General features: G+C 40.4%; 4 protein-coding genes across 5 annotated transcripts; 2 read left to right on the forward strand and 2 right to left on the reverse strand.

Annotated features, from left to right (window-relative positions):
* The first annotated feature begins 394 nt into the window (after positions 1-394).
* Positions 395-914, forward strand: LOC137231669 (histone H4). Its single transcript, XM_067752191.1, has one exon. The coding sequence runs from the start codon at positions 396-398 to the stop codon at positions 705-707; it is 312 nt and encodes a 103-aa protein (XP_067608292.1). The 5' UTR covers position 395; the 3' UTR covers positions 708-914.
* A 14-nt stretch (positions 915-928) lies between these two features.
* On the reverse strand, positions 929-4,221 carry H1-6 (H1.6 linker histone, cluster member). Its single transcript, XM_067752189.1, has one exon. The coding sequence runs from the start codon at positions 3,416-3,418 to the stop codon at positions 2,738-2,740; it is 681 nt and encodes a 226-aa protein (XP_067608290.1). The 5' UTR covers positions 3,419-4,221; the 3' UTR covers positions 929-2,737.
* A 740-nt stretch (positions 4,222-4,961) lies between these two features.
* On the reverse strand, positions 4,962-17,627 carry LOC137231668 (histone H2B type 1-C/E/F/G/I-like). The gene is made up of 2 exons (XM_067752190.1): positions 17,192-17,627; positions 4,962-7,034 (listed from the first exon to the last, which is right to left on the reverse strand). The coding sequence occupies exon 1, from the start codon at positions 17,579-17,581 to the stop codon at positions 17,201-17,203; it is 381 nt and encodes a 126-aa protein (XP_067608291.1). The 5' UTR covers positions 17,582-17,627; the 3' UTR covers positions 4,962-7,034; positions 17,192-17,200.
* A 241-nt stretch (positions 17,628-17,868) lies between these two features.
* Positions 17,869-25,896, forward strand: LOC137231670 (histone H2A type 1-C). Of its 2 annotated transcripts, XM_067752192.1 has the most exons (3): positions 17,869-18,424; positions 24,766-24,827; positions 25,737-25,896. In XM_067752192.1, exon 1 carries the CDS (start codon positions 17,917-17,919, stop codon positions 18,307-18,309), a length of 393 nt encoding a protein of 130 aa, XP_067608293.1. In that variant the 5' UTR covers positions 17,869-17,916; the 3' UTR covers positions 18,310-18,424; positions 24,766-24,827; positions 25,737-25,896. The 2 variants fall into 2 exon arrangements, with proteins under 2 accessions (XP_067608293.1, XP_067608294.1); XM_067752193.1 differs by lacking the exon at positions 24,766-24,827.
* Positions 25,897-26,743: the final 847 nt, after the last annotated feature.

Below are 26,743 nucleotides of genomic sequence, written 5' to 3' on the forward strand. Positions count from 1 at the left end.
CTTCCTTTACACATTATTTTTACCTTCCCCAAGGAACCATTATCTAACATTAGTTACCAAGTTACCAAAAGGAAATGTGGAGTGAAGCTCTTTGCTCCGTGTCCTTGAGCTGAATATACTCAACTTGCAAACGCGCACGGAAGAAAAATAGTGCAGGGCAAAAGAGAAACTAAAGCTCTTCAGCTGATTGAAGGCCACCTCACATTACGGCCCGCCAGACGAAGAGCTAGGTATTCCGACCAATCAAAACATTGAAATGTTAATAAGCCCCTCCTTGCCCCACCCCTTGATGACCTAATGTGGAAAAGCCACCAGGGCTCTCGTTTTCAATCAGGTCCGCAAGAATGCTATTTAAAGAGCAGTGCTAAGTTCAAAAAGTTACTGTGACAGCAGCCATGTCTGGTCGCGGAAAGGGTGGTAAGGGCCTCGGCAAAGGCGGCGCTAAGCGTCACCGCAAGGTCTTACGGGACAACATCCAGGGCATCACCAAGCCAGCTATTCGTCGCCTGGCCCGCCGTGGTGGTGTCAAGCGCATTTCTGGGCTAATTTACGAGGAGACTCGCGGGGTGTTGAAAGTGTTTTTGGAGAACGTGATTCGGGACGCTGTCACCTACACCGAGCACGCCAAGCGGAAGACTGTCACCGCCATGGACGTGGTTTACGCACTCAAACGCCAGGGCCGCACCCTTTACGGCTTCGGTGGTTGATCACGGCATCGGCCGAGACAGACTTCGACATCTTCTAAAAAAACCAAAAAGGCCCTTTTCAGGGCCGCCCACAAACTCGCTGAAGGGCTGTTGGACGTTGCGGAGGTGTGTGAAAGCCAAATGTCAGAGCTAATTTAACATGCGAAGTATGGTCGGAAGCTGCATTAACACGGCAGTTATGTAACAATACTTAGGGCCTTGCGCTTCACTAAGGTGTTAAACTTGGGTCTTTATGAAGAAAGTAGGCTTTCACAAACGGTGAAACGCGAAGTGATGTATAAGATTGGACCCATGAGAGAAATGTGCCTATTTTATGCATCTGGAAATATTAGAACTGTCCTTAAGTGGACGGCTGGAGGCATCCATGGCACAAAAGTTCACAGTATCACCCACACAACAGAGCTATGCAAATGAAGGCTCTTTGGGGACAAGCTTTCATTGGCTGGTTCTCAGTGTGGCGAAGAAACCACTGTTTAATTGCGGAGGGTGGTGTTACAAGGCTGTTTTCCTATTGGCCAAAACAAGGGGGTTCATACCGGTACCCGGAACTTAAGGGAAAACCTTCATTGGTTAACTTTTTAATCCGATGCAATCCAGGCGCTAATGGGCCCGAGGAACAAAGGCGCAGAGTGGCCGAGCCGCTTCTACACAGGTTGGAGTAGTGCCGGGAGGTCGGCTGGCTTCTGGACGGGATGAAGCCAGTTGTTCCTCCTTTCTCTTTGCGGTGATAGTCTGGGGTCAGTCCACTGCTGGACACAGAGAAGTAGCTCACTGCCTTGTCCAGCAAGTGAAGAATTTTCCTGCACTATCCCAACTCCAGCCTCAGAGGGAAACAGTGGCCACCTTATCCAAGCAAAGCAGGGCTGTGGCTGATTCTGTACAAATTGAAACCATTGTATTTAGTCGTTTTCCATATAGGATACAATTAATTTTTTTTTTCTGTGGCCCGATTATACAAATGAATTCAGACAGGATATAGAACATGTTTGTATGTGTGACTGCATTAATTACGTAGTTTTGCAATGGGCTTTGTTCGAAGTCGCCCCCAATACCAAGGCCCAAAATAAGATTAACAGTATAAATTTATTTTATGAGGATCTTTAAGAACGCTAAATTACAAACTAAGTGAAAACAAACAACTGTTTAAAGCGGAAAAGATGCTTTAACTCCGACCCTAAGCGTTTCCTAGTACAAGCAGGTTTGTGATTTAAAGGTCACACCCTAATATTTGAACCTCCAACATCTCCACACGTTTTAGAGTTAACGTTTTTCAGCCTGTGTAGCACAATCTGAACAAGCCTATCATTCTCTTCATAAATAGAGAACAATTATATCAAGACTAATGATATTATCAAACCAAATTTTAATGTAACAGTATGTGCTTAATATATAGTCATCTGGTAACCACTTGCAAACTAATGAAGGTGAAAGGCATTTCAATATTCTTGCAAATGTAAAACGGAAACATCTGTGATTTATGCAACTAATCACTCATAGTGGAAAGAAATCTGTTTAACGAGAGGTAAACTTCTCACTAATCCAAACTGAGACCTTGGTTTCTGTATATTAACCCCTGTAAAGTCCATGGAGACTGAGTTCAGAAATCTTACATGGAAAGGCACATTAAGTCATATACTAGAGTATCATTAGGTGAAAAAACATGGTCAGGTATGGTTGGGCACGGAGCTGATCTCCTCTCCTCTCTCGGCTTAAAATCCAGCACTTTTCTAAGCATTTAGGAACTTACATACAAGGAATGTGCCTTATTTTTATTAGGATGGACAACCTAACTTTCTGGAACTGGGAAGTCAGCATACCATTAAATATCCAAAGCTCTTCAGAGTCTGTGCCGTTTGTCTGACAAGACACTTATCACCACATCACAATCTTGCTTATTGTCAAGTGATAAAGTTGACGAATAGTCTTTTCTTCCGGGGTCTTCTGAAAATGCAATGTCACACCCTCAAAATCATTTGAGTGGCTCTTAAAAGAGCCGTTGGGTTCTATGAAAACTGGCCGTTGCCGAAATGTTACTTCTTGGTTGTTGCTTTCCTAGGATTAGGCTTCAGCTGGATCAGTTTAGAATTCCCAGCCTTGGGCTTGCCTGCTCTGGCCTTCGCTGGACTTTGCCGTTGTTGTTTGCCCTTGGCGCCTTTAGCTTTTCTGCCACTCGAACCTGCTTTCTCAGCCATTGTTTTCCTCGGCGTCCTTGCTTTTTTGTTGGTCTTAGCTTTCTGCGGAGATTTGGAGTCTCCGGCCAAGACCTGCTTCTTCGTCTTGGTAGAAACAGGCTTCTTGACCTTCCCCTTGGTGGGCTCAGCAGCAACCTTCTTGCTGAGCTTGAAAGAGCCGGAAGCACCGGTACCCCTGGTCTGCACCAGAATTCCTTTGCTAACCAGGCTCTTGAGACCCAGCTTGATGCGGCTGTTGTTCTTCTCCACGTCATAGCCCACGGCTGCTAGCGCCTTTTTCAGTGCTACCACAGACATGCCAGCTCTGTCTTGAGAAATGGAAAGGGCCTCGATGATCAACTTGGACAATGAGGCGCTTGTGGTCTTGCGACTTTCACCTGTCAAACCAACCGGCTTCTTGCCCCTTTTTTGGGGGGGAGGTTTTTCCATGGACGGTGGAACCTGGTCCGCTAGAGCGACGGGCACCATCTCAGACATTACATTAGAGTAGAGCAATACGTACCACCTAGCAAATAGCATAAACTACTGCACGGGCCTCAGGGCCTTATATAGGGCAGGGCGCGCTGTGATTGGTGCGTCGCTCAGGCACCGCCCCCGCCCTTGGGGAAGGAGCATTTGTGTTTGTTTCACGGCCAAAAGTTGAATGCCTCGAATACCCTCTGCACGGAATCGCCCAGGTTCCACTGCTGAATAAACCATAGAGATACAGATTTCAGATCCCTTTTTGCCTTTTAATGAAAAATGACCCTGCATGCCAAAACTGTTCAATAAAGCCCTCGATTTTCAACAAAATTCAAAGGGAAGCACAAAACTTCCTCTTTTCCGTGTAAATATAAAAGTAATTTTTAACGAATGACTTATCTCATCTCTTCTAACTGGTCTTCCAAATGGTTGGCTTTCAGTTGGTGGAGAAAATAAATTATTCACGCCCTGATTTTTATTGAAAATTATTTATGTATATGAGGGAAGTAACACAGATATCTTAGATGTCTCACTGCAGAGTTGGAAGATGCTTTTAGAATTGTCAAAAAACTTCAGGATAACACCTTATTTGAGCAAACAATCTAATAAACAATGATCTACAGGCATGTGGATTGCTTGTGACTAAAACCACTTCTCAGTCCCTAAGGCTTGATAGCAGACCCTCAAGCATGGAGTAAATTACCTGGATTTCACACATGATATCTGCTTGGCCAAAATCAGGTCCCCCTTGTAGAGGGCATCTTGAACTGAGTTTTGCTTCTGGTTTCATTAGTTCAAACCTTACCCCTATACCCACACCCAGCCCCTTCACCCTCCACCCTCAAAAAGAATATGTAAGGAAACAGATACAATCCCTGCACTTAATTAACTATAAAATACGAGGCAGGAACCCTGGTCTGAAGAGCTCAGTGGAAACGACAGACCCAGATCTCTAACAGGACTGGGCTGGCAGGTGTCCTGCAGAGCTGTGGGAAAAGAGTTATTGGAATAATGTCTAGGATGTTTCTCTGGGCTTGTTCTAGGACTCAGCTTTCTCAGAGGTGTATAAGAGTTTCAAGGCCTGGCCTTCCAGGAGGATGTTGAGGGAACGGTGTAATATGACCAGAGTCCAGGGTTCAGCAAAGGAAAATCCCATAAAGACCATCTTGCAAAGATCCGCAAATGCCTGCGTGAGAAATTTGGTGACATTCTACAGACTGGGCAACCACTGGAGGCTTTTAAGGAGAGAGCTTGTGTATTTTTGTAGTAGTTGTCTTCTTGTATGGTTGTTGTAGTTGCCTTGATTTTCGATTTTTCACATAAACAATTATTGTGGAAAGCCTAATGTCAGAGGTTGGTAGTCTGTTGTAATAGTCTCAGAAGAAAGACAAGAGCTTCATTTGAGGAGAGAGTGTGGGAAAAGAGAGAGTCTACATTTGAAATACTTCTGAAGAGGAAATGAGATGATGAGACTTTCAAACTTCTGATTGCAAAGTGAGGTAGAAAAGTCTCTTTCACTCTCTCTGTCCCACATACATGCTCACATGTGCACTTACACACACATTTGAAACATAAATTCTGAAAACAATACTACCTTAAGTGCATTCTGATATATTTTCATCTAGTTTATTTTATTTTTTAAAAAATGCTGGTTGCAAATCATGAGATTGATTTCACAGCCTACTAATACATTGTGACCCTCAGTTTGAAAATTCTTTTCTCCTTAGAGATATTACGGGTGCATCTTACCAAGGGCTCTGTTTTAACGTGTATTTGGTTTCTCTGAACCTCGGTGATCCTGAGAGGTCGTACCATTAAACGTCAGTGGCTTAGGGTCGGGTATGAGTGGATTGATACTTATATTTACAGGTTGACAGAACATATCACTCATTGCTGTAAAAGTAACAGAGAATTGGCTAGTTTTCTAAAATTCTTAGATTCCATAATTTAAGATCCAGAGAAAACACCATGATTCATATTTTGCATTATAATTCGAAAAGATACCATAAAAACAAGCTCACACACATATACACCATATATATGTGCCAGTCATTGTCCCAAGTATTTTCCCCTCAAAAAATTTTTTTAAAAAATGTATGAAATCATTTTATAGATGAGGAAACTGAGTCACAGAAAGTCACACAACTTGCCCAAAGTCTTAGAGCTAGTGAGCAGGAAGGCTGGGCTTTGATTTCAAGAAGTCTGGCTTCAAAAGTCTCTCCTTCTCCCATCTCACACTTAGTCTGCTCAGGCAACTCAAACAAAATACTCTAGAGTGCATGGCTTAAACAATAAAAATTTATTTCCTCAAAGCTCTGGAGTCTAGAAATCCGAGGTCAGGGTGCCAGAATGGTCAGGTTCTGGTGAGACATCTTTTCCTACCCTATAGACGGCTGCCTTCTTGCTGTGTCCTTACATGGCCTTTCATGAGTGCATGCACACCAGGAGAGTGATGGCTCTCTCTTTCTCTTCTTATAAGGCCATGAATCCTATTGGATTAGGGCCCCACCTCTATGACCTCTGTAGCCTAAATTACCTCCTAAAAGCCCTGTCTCCAAATATAGTCACATTGGGGATTAGGGCTTCAGCATATGAATTTTGGAGGAGGGGTGGACATAAATCAATCCATAGCAGATACTTTTCTCATGGAATGATTAGGAGGCTTATTAGAGACAACCTAGATAAAAGTAGTTTTAGTTACACATAGCCAAACATGGTTCATTATTCCAACACAGTCCTGGGCAAAGGAGGCACCTGATAAATATTCCCTTTTTTGGTCTTAACCTAAGATCCTACTTATTCTTTACAGAGTGCTTTCCCGTGGAACTGTTGCAATCCTGTTCATTGTTTTGCAGCAGTTTATTTCTTATGGGATCATGGCTAATAAAAATATGGGGAAAAAACTACCTTCACTCATGATGAAGGAAATTACATTTCAATATTTTTTTGGTCTCTCTGATTAAGTGTTTTAAAAATATTCTCAGTAAATATGACTGCCGTAAAATAGGAATTATTCTATTATGTTGGTGTTATAAGTTGGCATGGTCCTTCTGAATAGCAATTTGATGAATGTATACATTAAGGGCCTTAAAAAATGGTTTTACCTTGTGATTTAGGATTTCTACTTCTAGAAGTCCGTCCCAAGGAAATAATCAAATATTTAAACAAAGATTTATGTAAAAAGAAGTGTGATCTGTATGATTTATAATGCATAAAAATGGAACTCCTTCTAAATAGCCAGTAACAGGACTAATTAATAAGTAATCATACATCTATAAAAAATGTGCATTTCTAGGCATGTTACCTAGAAAATTAGCTGTGTATATGTAGCATGATACCTAAATTTGCTTGATATATGATATATACTTATTAAAGATGGATCTCATATATATGTTCATATTCATATATACATATAGAAAAGAGGTACTAAGATTTATTTTGATTTTCTTTGTTATATATTTCTCTTCTTACAAATTTCTGCAATTATCATTTAATATTTTTATACTCAAAATAAATGTTTTAGCCAAGTTCTTATTGATCCTTCCGTGATTGTTAAAAATACCTCCTTTTATCTTCTTCTAGTATCATTTTCATTGACTTATTTGTGAGATGCAACAGTGTCCAGCAGTGACCAGTGGTGAGAAAATACATTTCTAAAGCCCATTTGCTCCTCCTGTAAAAAGAGAGATTGATTGATTAATTCACTTCTATAATTCATCAAATATCTGATATTGTACTTGATTCTGAGAACAGTAATTATGGCGATGGCTAATGTTCATTGGTGTTTGTTCTGTGCCAGGCAGTGCTCTAAGCCCTTTAGATACCAATGCATTTAATCTTGCAACAACCTTCTGAGGTACGTATGATGGTCCTCCTTGCTTTATACATGAGGAAATTAAGGCTCAGAGAGACTGAGTTTCCCAGATGGCACAGCTGTTGGATGGTGAACCATCCTCTACAGTAAAACCACACCGTCTAGCATTTGAGTCTACGTGCACTTGTAAATAAAAGATGAGCATGATCTAGTCAGTGTCCTATAAATTACATTTGAGCTACATCTTGAAGGGCGGGTAGGAATTTGTCAGGTGAGGAAAGGGTATTAGGGCTTTTCACAAAGGAGACATAGTGACAAAGGCCAGGTGGTGGGGATTGTCTAGGGTGAGGTGCTTGGGGGTAAGCCTTGTAGAACCGGTTGTGAAGGATGAGGAAGGCCCTTGCATGACGACAGGTTGAAGAGTTCAAGCTTGTTATTCCCACATGAAGCAGTTTTAACAGATCCCAGAAGCCTCCCTTCTCTTACATGCTCATCTCTCTGGGCTGCTGGCAGATGAAATCGTTCCCCATTTTCAAATAAACCAAATCAAACATCTAATGGAAATGTACCCAAATAAATGCTTAGTCTTTTTCCTGGGTTGTTTTGAAATGCATTTTTCCAACTCTTCTTCACAGGTAGGCAGAGGCAAACCTAATTTTATGCTCTCTTGGTGTCCAGATTCAGTGCAAGGAAATAGGGTTTGCTTACTAAGGAGTCCTCTTTACTACCTGTGGGCTGACACATTAGTGGGGCGGGGACATATGGGTTTCTGTGAAAATTGGTCGCACGTTTGCGTAATATGAATACTCGTAATTATAAGCCACGCTTGACACAGCTTACACTCAGGCCGTCACTCCACTTTACAGAGAGAGGTTCTTGCTACATGGTTTGTGTGTGCTTGTAAAAATATAGTCACAATTACATAGTTATTTAAGTTTTGAGAAAGCTCTGCCTGGAAGAAGATCCTGGTGGTAGTGGCGGGTGGGCAAGGGGGAAGCAGTCCTCTCTTTAGCTGGTGAAGGCCACAGTCTCCCACACAAACCATTGACCATCTCTACTGACTCATGGTGTGATCTCTGATGTTCCAGTAGTTTAACAAACTCACTGTTGCTTCAGATGTAGCAGCCTTAACAATTGCAAGTGGCACGTGTTATCTTAAACACTGTTGAAAATGCACCAGATTGAAGGACTGTGCTGGAGGGAAGCACAGCTCTTCTCACCAGCTCACGCCCAGAATGAGGGCAGTGATGGTGGTGCTAGAAAAAGAGGGACAGGTACTCAAGGTAGAACCAATAGGGCTTTGATTTCTCTTCTTTTCTTCATTGCTGGGTCTTCCTCCAAGAGTTTTGTATGTGCTTTCCAACTAACATTTTATTGTCTGAGAATAAATTGAGTTAATAGTGTAAAGCACTCAGAACAGTACCTGGCCCATACTAAGTGCTACACTAGTGTTAGCTACTCTTGTTATATTAAGCATTTTAATTAGTGCTAATGTGAAAATTATATCTACCACTCCTCTTGATCCCCCCCTTTCCTGTTTTCCATTTTCCCTTTCCATAGCATTTATTCCTTTCTCATATTCTATGTAATTACTCATAGTAACGATTGTTTGTTGTCTCTCTTCCCCAGCTGAGATGTAAGCTCCAAGAGGATAGTGACTTTGTCCTTTTCCAAGGAGACAGTCACTGAAGATAGCTGGAGGAACAAGAACCAGAAGGTGGTCCTTAGGACCAGAGGAGAAAGGGCAGAAATCCCCTCCTTAGACCATCCCAAAACTCTGTCTTCATTCCCTCTGTGGTGAAAATATCAAAGACGAGGTCCAGCATATATGGGAGGATGAAAACCAGGAAAAGCAGAGTGTGTGCAAATCTGGCTGCAGTACAGAACATGAGAGAAAGAGGCCACAGACAGTGGGCAGGGGAAGAGTCCGTCAAACCGTGTTTCAGGTCTTTGGAGTATCCTAAAGGAAGATACAGCTCTTTCAGACCCATTCCAGACCATCCATGATGCCCCAGCTCACATGCGGGAAGGATAAAGACCCCACAGCCCCTTCCCCTCATTTCCAGCTTATTAAAATTTCCGATCATTTTAGGACAGTAAAAAATTCTGTATGATATTATAACAATGAATATAAGTCATTATACATTTGACCAAACTCATAGAATGTACAACATCAAGAATGAACCCTAAGGTCAACTATGGACTTTGGGTGATTATGCTGTGTCAATATAGGTTCATCCTTGGTTTAAAAAAAAAAAAAAAAAGTACCATTCTGGTGAGTGATGCTGGTAATGCGAAAGGCTATGCATGTGTGGGTGTGTGGGTGTAGGGAGTATTTGAGGAATCTCCGTACCTCCCTCTCAATTTTGTTGTAAACCTAAAACTGCTCTAAAAAAAAAAAAACTTATAAAAAATGTATATAGGAAAAACAATTCCAATCCACTCAGCATTATTTATGTCTAGAATCGATGCAGCCAGGCTCAGTCTCTGATGCTTAGAGTCAGGGAGGCCAAGCGCTTTCCAAAACCTCCAAAAAGCTCTTACCCTGGTGCTTGCTGAGTATCCTTGACCCACCTTTGAGGCTAGCAGCCTTTCTTCCATTCAAGATCTCAGAACTTGCATCTTCTCTGTAGAATTCTTAAACACACAATCATATTTGTTTGTTTATTTCAATTTTAAAAAATATGTGTATTTCAGTGCATTAAAGCCCAAATGCATGTGTTTAAAAATCTAGTGACCAGCATCTAACACCTCAATTGTTTAAGCAAATCTAACAATAAAAGGGGCACATTTTTTTTTTAATGTGGACCATTTTTTAAAGTCTTTATTGAATTTGTTACAATATTGCTTCTGTCTCTTGTTTTGTTTTTTTGGCCACGAGGCATGTGGGATCTTAGCTCCCTGACCAGGGATCGAACCAACACCCCCTGCATTGGAAGGCGAAGTCTTAACCACTGGACCACCAGGGGAGTCCCAAAACAGGCACATTTTAATCTTTGATATTTTTATATCCTGTCCTACAGCTGAGTTTGGGCCAATTATAGTAGGGAAAAAAAAGTGAAAAGAAAATAAAGGAAAAAAAGAAAAGAAAAGAAGGGAGGAGGGGAGGAGAGGAGAGAGAAAAGAAAATGAGAACAAAGTTTCTTCCTTATTGCTTTTGAAGCCAATTCTTTTACTGTTGGAGAACTCGATCTTGTCAGAAGACAAGTTTAGAGCTATAAGTGATGAAGTCAAGGTTTTACCCCAGTGTTGCCTCCTCTAAGTATATCAGTCTCCTCATAGAATGAGACAAGTCCCATCATTTCTGTTCCTTCATCCCTTGGAGCCTGCAGCTGGGGAGATCTAATACCATGAATACCCATAGCAAGATGAAGCCAGCTCTTTCCATTAATTACTATACAAATTGCTTATTGGATGATAAGGTTATGTAAGTCTTTAAATGAGCAAACCAAAGCTTCATTTTCCTTCCTCAGAACTGAGGTGGGACAATAAGAAAGTGGTTGATTCTCTAAATTTACTCTAAATTTATAAATTCCTAATTTATAATAAACCCATAGTACTTGAAGATATGTCAAGCTGATTTTCAGAGTCCAAAGAATTTAGTCAGAGCCTAGAACGTCTTGCTGGCAAGGTCAAAGGCAACTGTGTATTTGGCCCAATTAATTTTACGCTTAGTCATCCAGGATTGCACAGGGTGAAATTTTGGAAAAGCTAAATAATTTTTAATACCTTTTAAATTTAGGACTGTTGGACTGCAAAGTACTGAATCTACACACCCTTCGAAATCTGGACGCTTCAAGACAAGTGATAGCTATCATGTCCTTAGGTATACGCCTAGAGAGCTAATTAAGTACAAGTATGGGAAAAATAATGCATTTTCTGTCAACCTGTTGGACCAATGTAAATGCAAAGGAATCCGTTGGCAATCTTTTTATATCACTTGTGAAATTCCTATCATTTAAGAAAGACCAGCTCCTACCGACTGAGGTCTTCAGTCACAAGCTGCCTTAGTTCCCTTTAGGGCATAAAGAAGGTTATAAATGAAACTTGTCAAACATCACACAAAAACTGAGTACCTACCATGTACCAGGCACCCTTCAAAGTGTGTTCTATGCATTAAAGGTCTTTGATCATCACAAACATCTAGAAGGTAGGTGCTATTACCATCATCCTCAAGATATAGAAGAGGCACAGAGAGATTAATGACTTGCATCAGTCTCACAGCTAATAGGTGGCAAGCTGAGCGTCAAACCGGGAGGTTTTATCTCCAGGGGCTACACTTCTGTCAACAGGGAGCAATGCTGTGCAGCCATTTTACTGGCACCCATACCATTTCTAGGACAAATATTTTCTATTTTCTATTTCATTTAATCCTCACCCCATCTTCTCAAGTAGGTAATTACTATCACCCCACAGGCTCAGAGTACTACGTTTGTCAAACAGTAACTCAAAGACATTTAGTAAATTATTAGCACACTGTTAACTTGTGTATAAGGTATGCCAAGCAATAGATTGATTTCATCCAAGTCAAAAAAGATGACTATGAAAGAGAAAGAGGGGAGGAAATACCTTTGGACTGTCTAGGAACAGGATATCATGTTTGTACATTATTTTCAGTAGGAAAGAGTTCAGTGTGGACAATCTGTTCTTACACAGACCAAAGAGGATTAAAAAAAAAAGAAAAATAGTGATTGTCTAAAAACTCTCAAGATTGGCTGTGAAGAATATGTGACAGGCTGCCTCTGTATAATATGGTCCACTGACTCTCAGTCAGCATTTCCATCTTAGGTAGGTCATATCTTCACCATTTCTGGCATCAGAGTCTCTCAACTTCGCCACTTTGGTCAAGACTCTCATAATAGAGTAGCAGGTTTTAGTCTCCTGTTTGTAACACTTAGTCATCTGCATATTAGACAGAGGAGGAAGACAAAAACGTTATGAGGACAATCACAAACATAATAAGAAATATTTGAAACCTCTATTATCTTCAAGTACTTAATTGGCATGTCTTAATTAGAAGAACAGGCCTCAAAGATTACCTTGATGGATTTAAGTTAAATAAGTGTCATTTTTCCTAACCATAGTTGTAACTCTAATTTGAGCCATACTCAGAAAGAAATTATGTAGTACACATTCTTTTGTTCAGGAACTTTTAGTCAAGGTATAGATAGAGGGCTAGTCTCTGAGGATTTTTAATTTTTTTCTAATACTTGAGAAGAACAAATCTGAGATCTAATCATTGGAAAAACTGATAATGGAGAAAAGGACAAAGAATAACACAACGGGAAGGAGAAGGAAAAAGCTATCTATTCTAGATCTCATCTTGATCTGTAGAATCTTAGGAGGAAGCTTCCTACTTCCAAAATTCTGGAAATCTTTTAATGTGTCACGATTGGCTTTCCAATGAGAGTGTATATCCAAGTGGTAGGATTCTAAACATGTTTATGCTGTGAAAAAAAAGAAAAAATCCATTTGTCCTGAACTACAACCTTTGTAGTTAAAAATACTGGAAATGGCCTTTTCTAGCATTGTTAAAAGTTGACACTTTGGGGAGTCTCTTTTAATACAATCTTTAATTGTATATTATGTAGAGGTGTGTCTGTTGAAGTCTTTTTTTGAAATGTAGATTGCATTTGTTGTATATATGACAGTGTAGCCTACATTAGTTTTAGATAATATCTGACACCTGAAAATGTCAAAAGAGAAGAAAAGTCACATGGATCTTGTGGTACAATTTCAAATGATGAGAATTTATGGGAATATTTAGATGTAGGTCATATTATCATTATTATTAAGGTTAGAAGTAAAATTTTTGCACAGTAAGTTTATGTTCTTTTGGGAATTTTACTTTAAATTATTTGTATTATCTTCTCAGCAGTTAGGGGGTGATATAGATTGATATGTTTTGATAAGAATAGTTTTATATTTTATCCATGATCTCATTTTTTATTATTTAAAACTATTACAAGTATTCCCAGGTGGCAAAAAAGATCCATATATTTCAAAACAATAACATGAAATTGATTTGTTAATGCTGTGGTTTTTGAGATATGGTTGAAGCACTGTCCCACCTTTATTATTTTTCAATTTGTACTAATTGGATATATAGCAAGATTCAATCACTTGCCAAGTTTTTGAGATAGTCAACATCTTTGTAAAACTTGAACTAGTTTGTGCTTATGTTGGAGTTATTTTTTGTTACATGACCATTAAGTCTGGAGGTGGTTGGGCTACAGAGAGATGAGAGATTTGGATAGTCAATTTTTATTGAGGGGTGGTTGATAAATTAATATAGTTATAAATTCAGACTTTAATGGCAGCTCTAAAGTATTATTACCTTGTCAGCATAAATAAGACAATACATATAAAATTGAATTTACTACATTAATGAACAGTAACCACTTTCTAATAAATAAACAGACCAAACATAGCCATTGCTTGTGTACATATTTGTGTTTCTCTGCAGCTATAGTACTTGGTAGAGTCAGAGCCGTTTGTATTAACGACAGCCCTTTAGAAAAACAAGCAACTGTGTTCCCTCATAGGCATAAGGAAACCAGGAGGCTGTCCAAAACCTGCCTTGTCCTCTGGGCCCACATATACACTTTACATATCCCTTCTACATATATAAAGTAGCAAAAACAAGCATAGCTATTTCTATTCTCCTACGGCATCTATATGTTTTCTAACCTGTTAATCTATGGTCATTCTCAACTGTGTGAAAATAAAAGACTTGCATAGATCTGTTTTTAGTGATGTGTATTTTGTACCCTCCAACTTATTTAATTTACCCAATTTAATATTTATCTAAATTTTTAAAGTTATCTATAGACTTTGAACTCAGTATTTAAGCTGACACAATGAGTCCTTATGATTTGTAACATTAGAAAAATTAATTCCATTTTAAAAATGACATTACCTATCTACCTTACCACTATTTTGTGATAATTTAGTTCAATGCATAATTTACGTAATGTAAAATTTTAAATAAAGTGATGATAACTCATCTAATCAGTAGAGTTAAAGAAATTTTGTAATTTTAACTTAGTTTTTTTTTTAAAGAAAATAACTTGTGTAAACTAGAATACTATACTAACATTATTCTTACATTATAACAATAATAAAGAAAAAGATGTAGAGCCAGTTTGTAAGGCAGAATTGTTAAGCCAGCAAATTTATCCAAAGGGTTAACTTGATTAGAAATATGTGATTTTTAAATTTCCTATAGAATTACATGCCATGTATTAAAATATTTAAGTTGTTCAAAAATAATGGAGTAGTTCTGTTTTGTTTCTTATCTTGTAATGTGTTAACTAAGACCACTAATTAAATTCAGTTAAACTTTCTTTTCTGTCTGAGTTACAACTTAAAGAGGTAGCACGTTTAAAGCATCTGGAGAATTTGATTTTGCTCTTATTTTAAATTGATGTATGTTTTTTAGTCTTTATATAAGCTATTTAAGTTTACATTATAACTTTTAAAATTTTCTGCTGAGGTAGATAATTTGCTCAAAATTATTTGTATTCATAAAGCAGAAAACATTCTCAATCATTTTACAAGTTAGAGGAGCTAATTGTGAAACTGGAACAAAACTTAAAGAGATTTAATTTAAAAGCAACCAAGATTTAAGTATGTTGATCAGTTAAAGAAACAAATGTGATTAAGATCAGAGATCCCTCAGGGTACACCACTGCTGGGAATATGAGTAAATTCTCTGATATCCTTCTAAGTTTGGTAGGAAATTCTAGTTTCCAGTGCCATATCCCTCACAATGAACTCATTAAGGTTAATAAACTATTTAACGTTTGTTCTATACAGGTATTGGAAGCCCTCTCTTTTTTCTGACTCAATAGCTTTATTTATAATGACATATTTCTTCTCTCTCCTCTCTGACCTTACTTAAAGAGCAAGAAGGGACAATATTTTTTTGGAATTATTGAATAATAAACTTTAGAGGCTTCGGCATAGCAAGAGACAGGCCAATTGTAGGCTGGAGATGCTGTTTCCTTGTTTTCTTTCTTGTCTTAAGTCTCCTGTTAGGTCTAACGCTTTATTAAAGTTAAAAGTTTTAGGCGGCCATTTTATATTCATTTGTCTTTGAAGCAGGAATGTTATTTTTGCAGATACTGACAATTATTTGGACTTATACTGAGTAATCACGATAACAGACAGTTTTGAAAGGAAGAAAGAAACTCTGATTTTTAGTTAAAAGAACCCACAGTATACAAACACAAAACACCAAACACAGTGGATCCCATCAAAGGCCAGAAAGAAAAACACCAACTTCCTCGTCCTGTGTTCTCAAATGCCAGAGATGACCAGAATCCTCAGACAAACACAAACAACCCAAAAAAGATGAACAAATGAACAGATTCCAGATACCCTGTCCTCTGCCACCAACTAATTAATGATCTAGCGATAAAACCACTAATGTGTATCCAATCGACAAAGTACAATCTAAGAACCAAAATAAGAAGCAGACTTGGGCAAAAATAAATTTTAGCATACAAGAGCCAAGGGAAGATGAACAGAAAACTCAAAGTGCCCAGGGCTAGACAAGGTACATTTTCAGTTCACTTTTCTATTGATTCCTAAGGTAGGGCTCGGGTAAACAATGTCTTGGTGGAATCTTCAGAAATAAATGGTCCAAGGTGTTAATGATTAGGCAGCCTGCTCTTGTATTGAAGAGAAATCAAGCAATAGTTGTTATTTCATCCAACAAAGGCAAACCAGAATTTATATGTGAGGAAAAGAGGGGAAGAGAAGGAGAAAACAAAAACAAAACAAAACCTTGTAGTCAGCCTGGGATAGTGAATGTTTGCACATTTTTGGGGTAAACTGATCAGTTGGCAGTGAGGAGAGGTTAGTCTGCTTTGGATCATCAGTCCTTGCGCAGGCTCACTAGGGGTATAGAAAAAAATCCAATTTCAGTTGTTGAAGGACTTGGGAAACTTTACAGTTTGGCTGAAGAGCTTGTGTGATAAGCATGTGCCATTGTCCTATATTTGCACTTCTACCTTAATTAAGCCAGGGCTGCACCTCATTTCTCAGGTAACTTCCAGGTTAGGCAGCCAGTAACTGTGGAGCCGTGTTCCAATGGACGCCTGTCTAGCGCCAGACAGGCCGTAGTATTTTTCCCAGGATCAAAGAAAACTGCACATTTCGAATCACGGGGTCTTAATGTTAAGTAATCTAAATCACATTGTATCTTACCTCAAGTCGTTAAACAACAACAAAAAAACCTGTTTTCCTTGTAACATAAATTTTATTCCTGTAGTCTCCCACTTTTTTACAGAGAAAGCAAAGTTTACTCCTAGGTGCTGAAAATGTGTTCTAGACTTGGATAAATTAAATGGAAAATGCGTTTCTTTCACCCTAAAATCTTCCCCTGGAACAAAGATTAAACTGCTTAAGGGAAGGTGGAACTTGCCAGCTCCCCCCACCCCCTCCCCGCCGCGCGACTACCTGGTTTGGGAAGGTTCTCTCCTAGAGACTCTGTATGCCAAGTTCAATAGCCTCCTTTCTCTTCCCGCCTAGTTTCCCCGCCTTTCGGTGCCAGCCCTCGGTTCAACCTCCATGGAAACTTGCCAAGTTGCAAGCATCTCTTAAAGCAGTTCGTCAACCCCGACTACGTATTACAAACCACCAGCCGCCTATGCAGTTAATTTTCATGTTCAGATAGCTGTAGGTCAATTACAGTACATTGATCACTGGGACTCAAAAAATAGCTGACTTTATACTTGCGGTGACCCCCTAATTGCAACGGGCAATGGATAACATTTGACACAACAATGCCAAAACCCAACAACCTGGCAATGCTTTTAACAGCTTCACTTGTCATTCCTTAGATCCATTAATAGGACTTACAAATTTTTCTACCTTTGTTTTCTAATTAATGCACAGTACTTTTGGCCAAACTTCAACTTATAGAAAATAAGCAGCAGGTTACAACTCTCTTTGTGGACATGTGGGTGGCTCTTAAAAGAGCCTTTGGGGTTAGGTGTAAAGACGCTTACTTGGCAAGTTTACTTGGAGCTAGTGTACTTGGTGACAGCCTTGGTGCCCTCAGACACAGCGTGCTTGGCCAGCTCCCCGGGCAGCAGCAGGCGCACGGCCGTTTGGATCTCCCTGGACGTGATGGTCGAGCGCTTGTTATAATGCGCCAGGCGCGACGCCTCGCCCGCAATGCGCTCGAAGATGTCGTTGACGAACGAGTTCATGATGCCCATGGCCTTGGACGAGATGCCAGTGTCCGGGTGGACCTGCTTCAGCACCTTGTACACGTACACAGAATAACTTTCTTTGCGGCTGCGCTTGCGCTTCTTGCCATCCTTCTTCTGCGCCTTGGTCACTGCCTTCTTAGAGCCCTTCTTCGGGGCAGGAACGGACTTGGCTGACTCTGGCATTTTAAAACCTCAAAACACGAAAAATAAAATGAAAGTAGAAAGAGGATTTCTGCTATTTATAGGGCCTTTATGCTAATGAAGGATGCAGACTGCGTCTTAGTTAATTGGAAGACAAACAGCAAGGCTGTCATCTATGGGCAGAACTATGTAAATGAGGTATGGAAACAAAGCTTTTCTATTGGCTACTTAGGTGAATCTTGGTACTAACCAATCAGACAATCGGATTTACTCCCCAGGAAATGCCTATAAAAGCCGCAGTGTTCTATCTGCTTTCAGACTTGGTTTGTTTTGAGAAGTACTCTTTTTTTGTTTGTTTCTTTTCTGTTTATTTTGCGATGTCTGGACGTGGCAAGCAAGGTGGTAAGGCTCGGGCTAAAGCGAAGTCTCGCTCCTCGCGGGCCGGTCTCCAGTTTCCCGTGGGCAGAGTGCATCGCCTACTTCGTAAGGGCAACTACGCTGAGCGAGTCGGGGCTGGCGCGCCGGTGTATTTGGCAGCGGTATTGGAGTACTTGACGGCTGAGATACTGGAGTTGGCTGGTAATGCGGCGCGCGACAACAAGAAGACTCGCATCATCCCACGCCACCTGCAGCTGGCCATCCGCAACGATGAGGAGCTTAACAAACTGTTGGGCCGCGTGACCATCGCTCAGGGCGGGGTCTTGCCGAACATCCAGGCGGTGCTGTTGCCTAAGAAGACCGAGAGCCATCACAAGGCCAAGGGCAAGTGATTTGACAGGGATTTGAGTTTCCGGAAGTGCTTTCAAACCCAAAGGCTCTTTTCAGAGCCCCCCACTGTTTCAAAGGAAGAGCTAACACCACTCGGAATATTAAAGAAAAAGGAAGGTAAGTGAATTTTTATCCAAGATAACAAGAAATGGAAGAAAAATCTCCCTAGATATTTAGAAAAGGCTCTCATTGTTACTAGAAATCTGCCTCTCTGCAGAACGCGGTAAATCGGTTAAGGTCTAATGATCCACGAAGTGGTTAGGCATTTCAGACAGTCGAGTGATCTGCCTTTAGTCAGTAAAGCCTAAGCACGGTTTAACTGCAGGGGTGGATATACGGTGGTCTCAAATGAACATGCCGAGTGAAATAGCCAGAACCTCTTAGACGCCTCGTTCTAGGCTGCAGACAACCCGTCTTTCCTAATCCCGCAAGGGAGTTAGACTGCTCCCGCTAACTTTCAACGTATCATCTGAAATTTACCACGTACTGAAAGGGGCTTTTGAAAAATTGATTACCTGGAGTTAACATAATGGTAGCTTAGAACAGACTGAATCTAGACTCTAATTGTGGCTTCTCCCCACATTTACAAATTGTGAGATTTGGGGCCAATTTCTAACCTGGTAGTTTTGTTGTATGTAAATTGGGGATAGAGTGATGGTGTTTCCATTGATTTTTTTTTTTTCTTTTGACAAACCGGTTAACACCCGTAACCTAGATTAGTGCCTGACATTCAACGAACTATAGTTAATAGAGGTTCAAACGCCTAGGTCCCTAACGCAGCCCCAAAAGGGATAGAGTAGGGCTGCAGGCCTCCCTAAAATAGTTAACTACTAGGGATCTGGTAAATTAGCTGTTCCAACCCAAAAGTGTCGATCTGGTACTGTGCAAAAATTCCTAGGATCCTATTTTCCGAGACTGAGTCTCATCAAGTAAGCATTTCTTCTGCATGACTCAGTTTGTCCTTGGATGAGTAGGCAAGGAGGCTGAGTAGGCCAAAACTTGGGACCTGTGCGGCCCAGGGAGACGCACCCTCATTCAAACATCTCTGGAGCTTCACTGAAGCATTTTGCGTGGCATCAGTTCTTTTGGAGCATTCAGATCCGAGTGTGTGGGGAAAGAGAATCTAAACAGAAGCTGGTTCCCGTGAACGCACTTTTCTCATTCTCATGTTGGCACAGACACTTTGCGGTCTTGAGGCAGCCTCCATCCCTCTCTTGCCCTCCTCCCGCGCATCCCCCTACCCCCCACCCCCACCCCGGCCTTGAAACTACCAGCCAAAGAACCGGGGCTAGAGGGTCTGGGTGTTTGGTGAAGGCAAATAGGCGGAAAAAGAAGTGAGCACCTTGATGGCCGCACGTTAGAATTTCCTTAATTTTTAAGGATAGCCGGAATGAAAATCAGTTTGGGGAAGGTCCGGCCTCACAGCATTTCAGGTAGGGGTCCACTGAGAGGACCGCGTTCTTTACACCCAGCATTTCTTGTATGTTGGAGAACTTGGATCCTTAGGTTGCAATTGCTTTATATAAGCCTTGGGATACTTTTCATTGACTTTCCAGGTTGCCTTTGAACCCAGCTCCAACACTTAACTAGGTGGGTGACCTTGGGCTAGGTGCTTAACTTCTCCCTGCGTCCATTTCTTCCTGTATGCCTTTGCCTGTCTTGTGATGAAAAGAGTGGATTCAGCAGTGTGGGTTCTGAAATTAGAACGTGGGGTGCTCGAGTAATGGCCAACACTTAGTAAGCACTTACTGTGTGTCAACATGCTTCCAGAATATTAATTTAACCCAACAATCTTAGAGATAAGTACTATTCCTATCCCAATTTTAAAGATGAAGAGACAGGAAGACAGCATAAAAAACTTGTCTAAGCCCCAAGGTCAGGAAGTCAGTACTTCTAACCACTGGCAATTTTATAACCAACTGCTCCCTAAGAGGTTGTCAGAATAATGAAACGAGTAAAAATTCAATACATAATGGATTTAACTTTGCCCACATACCAGAATGTTACTAATTGTATCCTAAACTCTGTGAAAATTTTAAGAGAAGGAGGAGAGGTAATCTCCCTGGAATCTACATAAGGGAGGGAGGTAAATCCTGACAGTGTGCTAGCCACATATTTTTGTGTTAACCAATACACTTTTGATTTAGTATGTGACAAGTGAAACAAGGCGACAAGTGGGGAGATGGTTTAGTAAAGAACCAAAGAAAAAAAAAAAAAGAACCAAAGGACTTGATAAACTACTTTATTGTGGTAGGTGAAGAAAGGAGTTAGCAAGGACTTGAATTCTCCCCTCTGGGCTCCAATAACAAAACTTTGTATTGGATTACTTAAGAGTGAATGATACATCGTGTTAATTTTGTGTGTTTCACTGAGACCTCCTTAAAGTCAAGGACCACATCTTGTTAAATTGTTGATAGTCAGCATAGACCCTGGCATAAAATAAACACTTGATAATAGGACATTGAGTAAATGTTGAGCTGTGTCAGTGGCTGGGCCATCAGGAAGTACTTTGTTCTAGAGGGTCAGTTTATTACCAGAGGAGACATTAATTACATGCCAGACTAAAGGCTGCTAATAATATCTTCTCTTACCAGTAGAAAATCCCTTCTGAAAAATCCAATTTGCATTGGCAACTTATTTTGGGAGCTTCAAAGAAACACAGAAGGTGCCAATTGATAACCTCTTACCTAAGAGGTACTGCTAAAAGGCTATTCCCCAAGCAGAGGACATTCCTCACAGCTCTGGCCTAGCTTCCCCTCTCCAACATAGTTCTTCACCTCCTACTTTGAAATGTCACTGTTTATATCCAAAAGCCCTAGTTACCACTTGGGAAAATTCTCTAGTGGGCAATAAACTCTCAGTAGCTTTAGTTGGTTTCCAGCCCTTGAGTAGGTCTCCATCTACCATGCCTCAAGGGTCCTGGAGAGAACCATTTAAATTGGGGCAAGTTGATGTGAATCGTAAACCCAGGGCTTCCAGTTACTGAAGACACCTGGCCACCAGGGACAAGATATGTGTTAAAGGGATTTATTGAGATGTGAGGCTGAGACAGAATCATCATTCAATTATATAGCATATTCCGAACAACACAGATCACTTTGATACAGCATCGCCAAATATAAAATCTTCTTTAAAATTTCCAAATAATCTATGCAGCAATATCCTTTCCTTTACTCCATCCATTATCCATTCACATTCTATTTTTTAAATGTATCACTTGAACTCTTTTTTACAAGTGTGATACATTTTATAACCAGTTGTAAAAAAAAAATTGTATATTTTAAGGTTAGAAGTAGGTTACCTTCTAGGGGTTTGTCACCTGTTGAGCCTGAATTATAATTATAAATGTAAATATTCCTGTTAAGTATAATGCATGTGGGTTACTAGGAAACATTAGGAATTTAATTGAGGAATCCCCAAACATACCAAAATTGAGAATAAGGGCTCACATGTAGCCCCAGTATTCTTCCCTCTCTATTTTATTTCAGTACCTTGATCTTGTAGCAAAATAAGATTAGCATCACCAGGAGATCTACCAAAAGGCAGATTATAGTCTATATTTATACCCATAAAACTGTATCATTAATAAGTAGACAAATTTATGAAAAAACTCAATAAGTATAATCATTATAACACCAAAAGAATTTGGAACGTAACATGTATACTTTAAAATAAAACGAATTCTAGGACATGAAATTAATGTAGTCATATTGAAAAAATATCAGAAATTCATTGGACTTAATTAGATTACAGTTGTTAGTTAAGTTGTAGTTTAGGCAGGGTGATAGAACAAGCATCTGTTAAGACTTAGACTTACACGTGTTACTTATAGTTGAGGTTCTTTCTGAAAGAAGCAAGTGTGTAAGTTTCGGGGTCTCTGCTGTATGTTGCTTGTCTGCGAGTTGGAGCTTAAACTTTTACCACATTCCTCACTCTCGCAGCACCAGGCAGCAGCAGCTGAGCATGTCTATTCTTTCCTGTACTCAGTGATAGCCTGAGCTGAAAGTACAGGCCCTGACTTTACGCCATGACAAATTGCCCTTGCATTCAAAATCTATCTCAAAATGGCTCTATCTGAAAATGCTCTAAATTTTAGAACCTTGGAGCTCAGTACTAGCCCCTGTTCACTCTGTCTCCTTGATGATTTTATCAGTACTGTAGTTTCAAAGTCTGTCTATATGCAATAAACTTCCAATTTTACATCTCCAGTCCTGCTGTCTTCCCTGAAATGCAAATGTGTGCATACAAATTTCTACTTGACACCTTCACCTGAAGCCCTAACAGACCTCTCAGCCTAAATACATTCAAGACACAAGAGTTTACATTATGCTTCCTAAGCCTGTTATGCCCTCCAATCCTCCCCAGCTCAGTAAATGACATTACTGTAAGTCCATTTACTCGAGCGAAAATTCTAGGAATGAGCCTTGCTCCCTTTCCTTCATCTCCACGAATCCAAACTATCTGTAAGTCACTTCACCTATACCTTTAATACATATCTTAATTTATTTACCATACTCCTTACCATGACCTGAAGAGCCATCCATGACCACCCTGGCCTCTGCCCACCTCCCTGACTTCATCTCCATCTCCCTGTCCAGCTACACTGATCTCTCTTCCACCTGCCAAGCCCTTTGCTGCTTCAAGACATTTGTACTGTTGGTCTCTTTCTCTGCAGTGCCCATCCTCTGATTTTTCTTCTGGCGAGCGTGTTCTCAGCTCTTCTCCAGACAGGCCTATCTGAAATAGACCTACCCAGATGGATTAAAGAGCTAAGTATAAAATACAAATACTAGATGAAATTTTAGGGACACACTTTGTATAACTTCAGTTTTGTATGTGTATATTTTAAGGGGGAGGTGTCATTATTAAGCCAGGCAGTAAACACAAATGCCATATAGGAAGGGACACAGACCACATAGGACAAAAATAAACTTAAGATGCAATATTCCATAAAAAGAGTAGAAAACAAGCAGTAAATTGGGATAAAGGATTTGTAAAACATTATACACAAAAGGTTAATGACTTTAATTTACAAGGAAGACCTGCAAGCTGCTAAGAAAAGGGCAAACAATAATAGAAAAAAATTACTGAACAGGATATTTTATACCTTTTATGAAATTCAAATAGACAGTGCATATGAGAAAAAACAAACCAAAATACATAGAGCTGTTCACCTTCCTAAAAGTTAGGTTATGCATATCATAGCAACAAATGAATAGCATTTCTCACCTATGGATAGACAACCACTAAAACCAATAATACTTAGGATGCTGAGGATGAGGAAGGAGTGCCACAGTCATATTATCTTTTGAGAAAATTTCCTGGCAATATATATTAAAATTTATTAAGAGACACTTAACCTTTTGTAAAGCAAAGCAATATCAGATAGATAGATAGATAGATAGACAGATAGTAGAAACTAGGGAAGAGAGGGTGTCTACCATCTAGAAATAAAAGCCCCATTATGTGAGGTTATATGAGGAGAGATTGTTAACCTGTATAAACATGTGTGTAAAGTGTTAAAAGGAGCATGAATTAAGTTTGTAACTTCAAGTATAGAAAGTAAAATAAAAAAGTAATCTCCCGGGCTTCCCTGGTGGCGCAGTGGTTGAGACTCCGCCTGCCGATGCAGGGGACACGGGTTCGTGCCCCGGTCCGGGAAGATCCCACATACCGCAGAGCGGCTGGGCCCGTGAGCCAGGGCCACCGAGCCTGCACGTCCGGAGCCTGTGCTCCGCAACTGGAGAGGACACGACAGTGAGAGGCCCGCGTACCGCAAAAAAAAACAAAAATAAAAAAAATAAGTAACCTCCCTCTGCTCACGTCTCACTCCAAGTTACTTTCTATCAATCATCTTGTTGAGATTCTTTAAAATACATTCTAAGATTTTATTTATCAGCTCCCTTGTTGTTTGCCTCTCCCCATTATACTCTCTGTTTCATGAAGTGGGACCTGGTCTGTGACATCCTAACATCTAACAGAAGGCCTGGGACTCAGCTCGCTGGTGAATGAACCAGGGAATGGATATTGTAGCCCCAAAAGCCCTCTCAGAGCCCAGAAAGCACATGGTTATCTGAATTTCTGTATAAAAATGCCCACTAACCATTGTTAATGCACTGCCTACTGCCCTATGCAGCTACCAGGACCGCAGTGAAATTTGGAAGTACCATATACACCATTTGTTTTCCACACTCTACCTTTTGCCAGGTTTCTGCACTAACCTCACCAGACTTAATGTCTCCTGATAAGCCTCAGTGACCCAGGAAGCTCAGTTTCCTTTAAGGGCCTGTCTTCTCTGCTGGCTGATACCGTGTATAAAAGAATCCTCCTTAACACCCTACTGGGTCTGTGGTTACTAATGCTTGCTTAGAGTCATGGAAGGAAAAGGGTCACACAGCTGATGTGTGTGACCAAATCAATGCTGTTTCATCCCCTTACAATGCCTGCTCTGCACATAGGGCACCTTGGTGGCTTTTACAGTCTAATGCTGGATTATACAGTTAACACGATCACCTACAGGGTAAGTTTGTTGAAAAATTCTATCATACATCTCCACTCCCTGGCATGTCACATCCTCAGTAAATACTCAGAATGAATACTCAGAATTAATGTGTTGGCAACAGAACTTATATCTGCATGGAAACGGAATAATCACTAAGCTGCAGGGATTTGTGGGTTTATTTCCGGGTGATGTACCTTTTTAGCCACCATTCGGTTTTAAATTCCAGTTGCTACATTTGGAGGGAGATACATGACTGGTACTTGAGCTACTTTGTCCAAGATAGGCCACTGGCCACATGTGACATTTTAAATTTAAATAAAATAATGAAATTAAAAATTCAGGTACTCAGTTGCACTAACCATATTTCAAGTTGCTGGTGGCTTCTACATTGGACAGATAGATGTAGAACATGTCTGTCAATGCAGAAAGTTCTACTGGTAGCACACCGGGCTAGGTACTTTTTGTCCCTCTGGGCTAACATGTTCAAGTGCACTTAACCAGCTCCCTTCAGGTAGCATCTGAGGATACAGTTGCCTGATAAAATATAGGATGCTCAGTTAAATCTGAATTTCAGTTAAGTGACAAGTAATTGTTTTAGTATAAGTATGCCCCCAAATATGGCATGAGACATGCTGTAATTCAACAAAAGATGTTGTTTATCTGAAATTCAGATTTAACTAGGCATCTTGTATTTTTATTTGCCAAATCTGGCAACCCTATCTGAAGAGCGAAATTAGAGCATTTCCCGGGGAGGCTGGGTCCTCTTACCATGGGGAGTGTGTATATGAGGAAATGAAAAGGGCTGATATACAGAATGAACCAAACTCATTCTGAGGGAAGAGGTTTGTAAGTTCTTCTGCATATGTTGAGGAAGGTTAAGAAAGAAGTTCCCAAATACATTTACTTTGGTTTCTTCTCTCCCCTTAGGTTTCAAAAGCTTCTCACTACAAAGAGATGCCTGGATCCAGAGTGTCTGTCAAACTCATCAATTCTCAGAAATAAATGGATTGGCATCTGTGTTCTGACATCATTGATTGATTCTGTACCTGCCAATTTTTTCCTATTAAAAACTTACTTGGGTTTCTTTCTTCGTGTGCACTGTGTGTCTTCGGGATAAGGAGAGTAAAAGGGAAGGGGTGGTAAATATTATTGTGGAGAAGCTCTCTCTAGTACCAAATGTACCTAATTTCTTGAATAAGTAATACATTCACAGGGTTCAACCAAATCAAAATCACAAGGTATATGCTGAGAATCCACTCCTCACTGGTTTACCCCACTCTCCCTAGGTAACATTATTTTCCTTGTGTATTTGCCTATTGTTAATTCATGCTGATGTGAGTCAAGAATGAACGCATGTTTTATCTCCCCCAGTTTTCATTCTTAAAAGATAGCAGACTGTATACACTTACTCTTTTCTATAACAGTATATCTTGGAAAACTTTCCAGATATGAACATAGGGGACATCCTGTACACTGTCTCATGGTATTGTACTGTGAACGCATCACAAGTACATCACAGTTCATGTAACCTGTCTCCTGGTGGTAGGCACATAAAGCAATTCCAGAATAACAAACCCTGATGTACAGCAAAATGGAAATTGTTCTCATATTCCTCTGGGATGGTGGAAAATGAACAGAAATTCAAGTCACCCTTGGCTTGGACTCAAGGTTCTTCTCCTTAAAAACTGTGGCTTGGGGCTTCCCTGGTGGCGCAGTGGTTGAGAGTCCGCCTGCCGATGCAGGGGACACGGGTTCATGCCCCGGTCCGGGAAGATCCCACATGCCGCGGAGCGGCTGGGCCCGTGAGCCATGGCCGCTGGGCCTGCGCGTCCGGAGCCTGTGCTCCGCAACGGGAGAGGCCACAGCAGTGAGAGGCCCGCGTACCGCAAAAAAGAAAACTGTGGCTTTAGCCAAGCTCATTTTGAACTCCAGTT

The sequence above is a fragment of the Pseudorca crassidens genome, chromosome 10 (assembly GCF_039906515.1).
Source record: "Pseudorca crassidens isolate mPseCra1 chromosome 10, mPseCra1.hap1, whole genome shotgun sequence".
NCBI lineage: Eukaryota > Metazoa > Chordata > Mammalia > Artiodactyla > Delphinidae > Pseudorca > Pseudorca crassidens.